The following is a 9,151-nucleotide window of genomic DNA, read 5'->3' as shown; positions in this document are numbered from 1 at the left end:
GGAAAGCCAACCACCCAAGGCTCATAAGTATGCCCAATTCCAGATTATAAGAATATTGTGATGTTATGAGCACCAGCATTCACTAAATGTCACTAAATTATGGCATTATCATACTTGTCATCCATGACTTTGGAATAGAGCTCTCTGAACCTTTGGACACATGGTTTGGGGCTGTTTTATCATAATGAGAATGAGGACTGAAGCCATCAGAGCCTCTTGCCTTACATAACTTACATGCTGGGTCATTTGTCATCTGTTCTAGTAAATTAGTCAATTTCATATTTTTAAAATTTTTTAATAATTGAAACAAAAATATAACTAAAAACAAAGGTTCTGGAAAAAGCACTTGTTCTTCACTGTCTTGTATTGTTCTTCAAACTTGACCTTGGCTTCCCACCTGGCCTTGCTTTCCAGGGCTGGGTCTCTAAAGACATCCTTGTTGACAACAGTATTGTCCAAAGGGATATCCACAGAGTGCCTTGTGAGCATGAGATGATTGTAGTTATAAACTTTCAGAAAGGACTTGATCTTTGACCTCTTGGTGATTTCCTGCTTGCCCATGGCAGCTGCCACTTTCTGAGGATAGCAGTCAATTCCAGCCAACAGGGTATGGTTGTAATAGTTGTCTGAGGTGCCATCATCAATATTCTTCACCTTGAAGGCTTTGTGTTTAGAGAAACATTCAGCCAGGACCAGCACTACTTTCCCGGGTTTCGTGAACTTCTCCATTTCAACAGCAAGCATCAGGCACTCAGCAGAAAGGAGTCAATTTCTTTCTTTCTTTCTTTCTTTCTTTCTTTCTTTCTTTCTTCCTTCCTTCTTTTCTTTCTTCCTTTTTTCATATTCTAAATAATTTATTCAGATTACATCCCAATTGTTATTCACTCCCTTGTATCTTCTTGTTTCCCCCCTCCCTCCCTCTTTCACCTACTCCCCTCCCCTAGACCTACGACAGAATGACAACCTCCTACCCCACCATATGATCACAGCCTATCTGGTCTCATCCAGATAGCCTGCTTCCCCTTCCTCTGAGTGTCAACAGGCCTCTCCACTAAGGGAAAGTGGTCAAAAATGGAGCACCAGAGTTCATGTCAGAGGTAGTTCCTGCTCTCCCCACAACCATGGAGAATGAGCTGTCCACTGGCTAGAGCTGAATAGGTCTGTCTTTACTGCATGCATCATCTTCCAGCCTTCATGGTCTTCTTGTGGGCTCCTGGACTCTCTGGGTCCTTCTATCTCCCCATTCTTCCATTCTACTCTCACCTGGAATCCAATAGCGAGCCCCAGCATCTGTCCTGATCCTCTGCTGAGTGAAGACCAAACCAAATAACCCAATTAGGAAATGAGTTAGAGATAAACAGAGAATTCTCAACAGAGGAATAGTGAATGGCTGAGCAACATTTAAAGGAATGTTCAACGTTCTTAGTCATCAGAGAAATGTGAATCAAAATGACTTTGAGATTCTATTTTGCACCCATCAGCATGGCTAAGATAAAAAACTCAAGTGATAGCACATGTTGGCAAGGATGTGGAGAAAGCAGAACACTCCTTCATTACTGGTGGGAGGGCAAACTTGTACAACCACTTTGAAAATCAATCTAGCACTTTCTTAGAAAATTTGGAATAGTGCTACCTCAAGACCCAGCTATTCCCTATTCATTGGCATATACCCAAAATATGCTTCACCATGCAATGAGGACATTTGTTCAACTCTGTTCATTGCAGCCTTATTTATAATAGCCAGAATCTAGAAACAACCTGGATGTCCCTCAGTCAAAGAATGGGTAAAGAAACCGTGGTACATTTACACCATGGAATACTACTCAGCTATTAAAACCAAGGAAATCTTGAAATTTGCAGGCAAATGGATGGAAATAGTCATCCTGAGTGAGATAATCCACACCCAGAAAGACATATATGGTATATACTCACATATAATTAGATATTAGCCCAAGATGGATGTCCTCTGGAGTCTTCACTCAGGAATCAATTTCTTGTTTCCTGTACCAGAACAGCAGATCCCCAGGGCTATTGCAGCTCCATAGTGCACAGGAGAGTTGTAGCTCTCTGAAAGTGAAGAAACAATGTTTGGACTCTGTTTAGGCATCCTAAATTTAAAAAAACAAAAGGAAACTTAACTACAACGGAAACTAAGTGTTTTAGTTGTAGTTTAGTTTTAGTTCTCCTGACTTCCTTGTTATCATTACTCACAGCAACACACAGTAGGAGTCTAAAGCTTTGTTGTTACCAGAGCCACACTAAGCTATATCTACAGTATAGATTACAGACTTTCAAAGAATCATCAGAGAGTCAACGAGAACATCAGCTTCTTCCATCCACCATCATTAATGAAATGACAACTGATAGACTATATAGAATACTCTCACATTGAGGTTCTTATGCATAGCAAACCACATCCTCAATAACCTGGGCATTTTTAGATTGCAATGTAACCAAACCTAGGGCTAGACCAGCTTCTTCTTCTGTCACAGCAGCATTCCACTACAGGCTCCAGGTTGTTGTTGTTTAAACTCTAGTACATCCTGAAGTTCAGTTGCCATGGCAGCCAAAGAAAGGCTCACATCACTGCTGGTATTCTTGAGCTAACTAAGGAGACCATCAAATATATCACCATCATTGTTGGCATGAATAAGACCAAGAGCAGACTTCCAGCATCCTGATTTTTTAAAAAGGAAAAACTTATGAATGCTTCACCAATTTTTACATCATCCTTGCACAGTTTCCAGGCTGCCTAAGGAAACACCTGAAAACTATTGTAACTCATTGATTTACGTTTTTCTTCCATGATCAGAAATTTACTGCTTATATTTTGTTAATCACACATATTCTTTCCAGATTATTTTCATCAAATTTCAATTGTTTTCTCCCATATATCCATATCATTTATACTTTTCCTAAATGGTCCTGCTTATTTTTTATGCACTACTAAATTTATTGATTAACCTTATGGCCTCTAAACTTGGTAATAGAACTTTGTAGTTCCAATATCATTTACTTATGCTTTAGAGGCTTTTTCTGTAATGTTCATGATGTCATGCCTAAATTCATCTTATATCCAGGTATGAATTTATGACTGGATCCATCTAGTTTGTATGCACATATGATGATATATATGAATATATAATTTGTAGACAGTATACATGTAGGGGTTTATAATACACACATAGGGAGAGAGCAAGGGAGAGAGAAGGGAGCTAGAGAGCATACAATGCATTTCTACCCTTTGATTTTTGTGGGAGGATTTCTCTGAACTCTAACTGGTCTGGAAGTTACTATGTAGATCAGGTTGGCCTTCAGTTCATAGGGATCACCTGCCTCTTTTTCACATGTGTTGGTATTGATTTACATTTTTACATCTTAAAAGTAGTTTTTTAAAGTTATATTTTTAGATGGCACTCTGAATACTGGGTTTCCTTGTCCTATGTTCACATTGGAAGGGGACTCCTATTGGTTGCATTTCCCATTCCAAAAATCCCCTTTTTGTATTTACATTTTATGTGAGACAAAAACCTATGATACTTTATCTATTTGGTAAGCCACCATTTTCCTCTGTTGTTTCTACTGTATCTCCCTTTGATCTCTCCCTTCCCTAGACAGCAGCAGTCTTTTACTTCCTAGTTGTGTGTGTGGGTTTGTGTGTGTGTGTGTGTGTGTGTGTGTGTGTGTGTGTGTGTGTATGTGTGTGTGTGCAGGGGTAGGTGGGTGCATGTGAATGTGGATATATGTGCCTGGTTATATGCATATGAGTTCATGTGTGTGCGTGCATTGGTGCACATTCATGAACATGTATATATACGTGAATGTTTTTGTTTGTGCACATGTATGTGTATGTGTGAGTATGTATAAATCAACCTCCATACATGAGCACAGTGTGTAATCTTGGCCTTTCTGAGTCTAGCAGTTTCAGTACTGATCTTCAGTTTCATCCAGCTTGCCATGGATAACATAATTTCATTCTTCCTTTTGGTTAAATAAAGCTCCATTGTGTATATACACTGTAACCAGACGTTCCTTTCTCTTTTCTTCAGCACATTTTTTATTGTACCCATCATCTTCTCACATTGCTCTATTTTTCTTGGAGTAAGAAGTTGCTTTTGCTCTCTTAGTCTATGGGATTTGGGTCAGGGAGTGAAGAGGTGAACCCCAGAGCAGAGTTATAGAGGAATGGAGAGGCTGTTAGGGTGGGGTTGTATTATATACCAACTCAGACTCACAGGAGGGTAATCTTTTGGTTCATCTCCTTGTTGGTATTGTTCCCAGCTGGCCTAGAAATAGTTTTCAAAAGTTCTAGTATCATTGGAAGAATCTGCAGTTCTGATGAAGGGAGACAGAACTCTCTTGACCTGGGAACACTGACCCTTACATTTCACTATGGCTTGCCTTGGTAGAGGGCTGTACCTGGGGCTGATGTTCAACATAGAGGGGATGGTGCATCTTTAGAGTTTCCCTCTTCTGGCTTATGTGTTCTCTGAATTGTGATCTCCTTCCAGTTCTGTAGCGCCCGGGATAACAACAGTCTACATGGAAATATGAACACCATTGCTCTTGCCTTTGTTGAGAGGTATTTTGATCATTATCTCAGACCAATGGAGGAGTATTCTCTAGTTTTCCATCCTACCTGGCAACACTAACCTTCAGGGATGTTTTCTGTTTGTAATAGATTGGTGTGTTTAATCATTTCATGCACCGTGTTGTGTGAGCTAAAAATACATCATAGCAAGCTGGTAAGAAACCCATTTTAGATACAAAGGTAAGGGAGGTCCTGAAATTTGGTGATGAAGTGCAGCTTCTCTGAAGATGGGAAGAGCTTTTGTAAAAGTCTGCAAGAGTCAACTTAAGAATAAAACAAAACAGGCATTAGCTGTTTATGAGTCATCTACCTCTGTCTTGTTCTCTTGTTTGGGAAGAGAAAATCAAAAGAAAATCCCATGAGCTTTCAGCCATTATTCTAACAGTTCATTTCATCCATTCAAAGACAAAACATTAGGGTTCAGTTTCAATCTTGTACTAAGGTGAAAAACACTGTATGACAGGCTTTCATTTGGTCACCACTCTCCGTGGATAAACAAGAACATGGTATTTAGCCTTGGAAAATGGCTTTCCTTAGCTCAGTGATTTTCTGTTTATACTGAACTGACATCTTTGAAATATTCATTTCCTGTTATCTGATTTAAAATTTCTCTAGAATTTATATTTTTTAACATTTAATTTTTTTTTGCATTCTATAGCTCTTTACAGTATTTATAAAACTATGGAATCTAAAAGTTAACATGACATCCTAGGGTGTCTCAGGATGAGACTGAATTGTCCCTCCCTATTAAAGAATAAACATTCATATCCTTGGTAGAAAATATATGTAATTAATCAAAAATATCTGGGGAACTTCCCTTACTTCTCACCCCAGTTACCCATTCAGTCACTGCTAAGATCTTGCTATGGCCCTGTGGGTTTATTTATTTATTTATAGCCTCTTGACTTGTAGGTTTAAACCATCTGCTGTTGCTGTCCCTGATTCTGTTAAGATTAGTGAATCTCTTGAAACCATATGCAGACAAATGTGCATAAATGAATCTAACAACAAATTCTACAGTCTTTACCTGAATGGCTTTCAGTAGAGATCTGCTCTTGGGACTCCCCACCTGACTTTATGTCATTTCATTGTCTTTGACTCTATAGCTACACTGGAAGCCACTTAGGGAATCTAGTGATGCTCATAAGCCTAGAGGATCTGTAAGAATTAAAAATGACAGGGACAAGGTGGTAGCTTTATTCTGGTTCTTTTTGTCCAAGTAATATGAGAGAAAACTGGACTATTTTCAATTTAAGCTTTCCATGAGACTGTCTTGTATCAGTGGAAAAAAAAGAATAAAGTTATAATAGTCTGATTCCAACCATGAGAGGCTCTGCTCAATCATGATTTTACTTACTGTCCATAGAGGATTTTGTTTCCCTGAGTCTGGGAGAAAAAGCCTTCCAATTGACAATATGTCAACCTTATTATATCAAAGCAATTTACGAGTTGAATACAAAAGCTGCAGCTCAGTTAGGCTTAACAGTCTACTGAAGCAATTGCTTGATGTGGAAGGTTATATTTTCTTAGCCATAAGGAAAGCAATAAGTTCATGGATAGGCCTACAATTTGAGGTTGAAAAGAGCAGCTGCACACTGGAAGTATAAAGCTATATATAAGGAATCAAGAGCAATCTAGGCATTAGGCCTTGGCCTTGAAGCAGGAAGTATTCACAATGTGAACTTAGTTAACTCAGTTTCTCAGAAAAAAGGAAGAGGGAGTCCTCATCAGATAAATACTAAGTATGTGCTATAAAGCAGCTCAGTGGCCAAGTCTGTAATTGCTGAAAAAGATAAATGCAAAAAAGTAAAAGGAATAGCCATATCAACACAGAGGATAAAATAAAAAAAAATAAAATATTTTTTCTGAGATTTATCATTTTATATCATTCAATAGTTTACCCAATATAAAGCATTTCACATTAAATTCCTATGTAGTTTTCTTTTTAAAAATTTTTTATTAATTTATTCTTGTTATATCTCAATGGTTATCCCATCCCTTGTCTCCTCCCATTCTTCCCTCCCTCCCATTTCCCCTTATTCCCCTCCCCTATGACTGTTCTTGAGGGGGATTTCCTCTGCCTGTATATGCTCATAGGGTATCAAGTCTCTTCTTGGTAACCTACCATCCTTCCTCTGAGTGCCACCAGGTCTCCCCCTCCAGGGGACATGGTCAAATATGAGGCACCAGAGTTTGTGTAAAGTCTTTCTATCTTTCTATATTTCCATCTTTCTTTCTTCTTTTGCTTTTGTTGTTTTTGAGACAGGGTTTCTCTGTGTAGTCTTACTTGTTCTACTTGCTTTGTAGACAAGGTTGGCCTTGAACTCACAGAGATCTGCCTGCCTCTGCCTCCCCGTGTGTTGCCAGGATTAAAGATGTGTACCACCATGCCTAGCTTAGTTGTTCTTTCTTAAATATTCTAACTATAGATTTTTCGTTAGAGAAGGCTTCGGAGATCATTTGATTAGAAAATTATACAAAACCCTCCTGTTTAAAAATAGGAACCAGTCCTAATAGGATGTCCTCCCCTCTGTCCCAGTTTCCTAGTGAGTGAAGGCTTTCATGGGACATGCCCCTTGAGCTAGTATGCAGATATAAGTGAGTATATACCATTTGAGTCTTTCTGCTTCTGGGTTAACTCACTCATTATGATCACTTCTAGCTCAATCCATTTGTCCACAAATTTCGGGAATTCCTTGTTTTTAATAGCTGAGTAGTATTCCATAGTGTAAATGTACCACAGTTTCTTTATCCATTCTTCTACTGAGGGACACTTAGGCTGTTTCCATGATCTGGCTATGGGAGAATAGCAAAGTAGAAGGATCCAGAGGGTCCTAGAAACCTACAAGTAGAACATTATGATAGGCAGATTTGGGCCCAGGGGTCCCGCTCAAACTAAGGCACCAGCCAAGGTCAATACAGGCAGTAAGCTTTAAACCCCTACCCAGATCTAGCAAATGGTCAGAACATTCTCCACAGTTGAGACATTCACACGAAGTCTGGTGCCTCATATTTGACCATGTCCCCTGGAGGGGGAGACCTGGTGGCACTCAGAGGAAGGATAGCAGGTTACCAAGAAGAGATTTGATACCCTATGAGCATATACAGGGGGAGGAAGTCCCCCTCAGGAACAGTCATGGGGAGGGGGAATAAGGGGAAAATGGGAGGGAGGGAAGAATGGGAGGATACAAGGGATGGAATAACCATTGAGATGTAACAAGAATAAATTAATAAAAATTAAAAAAATAAAAATAGGAACCAGTACTTGAAATGGTTTAAATCCTTTCACTTGACTATTAGCAGAAGGCAGAAAATGTCACCCAGGTCTAGAGCTTGCTTAACATATGGGAAGCTTGGGTTCCCTCAGAATTATGCACCTAAAATCATATAAAGGAATAAGGCAGCTCTCAAATCCCCTCTTCTAACCACCCTAACTGTACTTTTTTTTATTCCACCATGTGATGTCACAACTACTTTTCCTTTCTTCTGACACTGTACAACATTTTCTAAGTCTCTTAGTGTAATGTGACTTCCCATGTTAGAATCTTGTGGTAAGGAATTACAGAGGCAACATTCTTACCACTTTGATATCAAATCAAGCCCCTTTTTAGAATCAGCTGACCATTATTACAGCAATAGGTTTTGTACAATACTGTAAGACATCACAGAAGCAATTACCCAACATTCACAAGTTCTTATTATGAACCTGATTATTTTAGGAAACTGTAATTGGCACATTTGTTTGTGTCATAAATCAAATCAAAATTCTATAGATAGAATTCACTTTGCATAAAGGAGAAAACATTCTTTAAATATGGATTAGAAAGTGACTTACTGTTCATTTATTTTAGAAATAAAAAATTAGACAAGTGGCATATTTCCTAAGACAAGAGAAAGACTATGTCAAGGAACCATGACACTCAATTAAATATAACTTCCCTCAAATAAAACACTTGCACAGTCAACAGATGTGAGTTTACATGGGGATTTATCAACCATCTGGGCTTGTCATATCCAGCTGCAGGCTTCACATTAAATTTTGTTTTAAAGCATTGAGTGATTGTAAATACAGTAGATTTTATGTACAAACATAAATACATTTAGGTTTACACATAAGTTTCTCTCAAATAAATTGTGCTTATGTTTGTAAACCAGTGAAATTTTAATTTCCTCCATAAGAGACTAATTTTATTGCTGTAGTATTTCATAATGGCGTTTTGTTTCTGTTTAACTTATAAATGACTTCCAAGTATTAGAGAAGAGGTAGAGTTTCAGTAACTTCTCTGATGAACCAATTAACTTGCAATGTGTTCTCAGGTTTGCCTTTAGAAGCTGATTGTATATTTAATAAGATACTCTTAAATCCATTTCCTATTTTCCATGCTTTTGATAGAACAGAATTAAAAAACTCATTGTGTTTTATGTGAAAACAAACAGTGCATCAAATAAAGGGTCTGAACTAGTCTAAAGTGATAAGAAGTGAGAGTGATAGATAATAAGCAAATGGCACTGTATTGGAAGACTACATAACATTACTGTGAAAACACTCTTTCCTTATAC

General features: G+C 38.2%; 1 protein-coding gene across 1 annotated transcript; it reads right to left on the bottom strand.

Moving 5' to 3' along the window:
* Window positions 1-318: 318 nt before the first annotated feature.
* LOC311606615 (large ribosomal subunit protein eL27-like) lies at window positions 319-729 on the bottom strand (the record flags this gene model as incomplete). The annotated part of the gene is made up of 1 exon (XM_084797962.1): window positions 319-729. The coding sequence occupies one exon, from the start codon at window positions 727-729 to the stop codon at window positions 319-321; it is 411 nt and encodes a 136-aa protein (XP_084654088.1).
* Window positions 730-9,151: the final 8,422 nt, after the last annotated feature.

Source organism: Acomys minous (assembly GCF_964271855.1).
Source record: "Acomys minous genome assembly, chromosome: 1".
Lineage (NCBI taxonomy): Eukaryota > Metazoa > Chordata > Mammalia > Rodentia > Muridae > Acomys > Acomys minous.
This window is presented reverse-complemented; position numbering and strand designations above follow the sequence as displayed.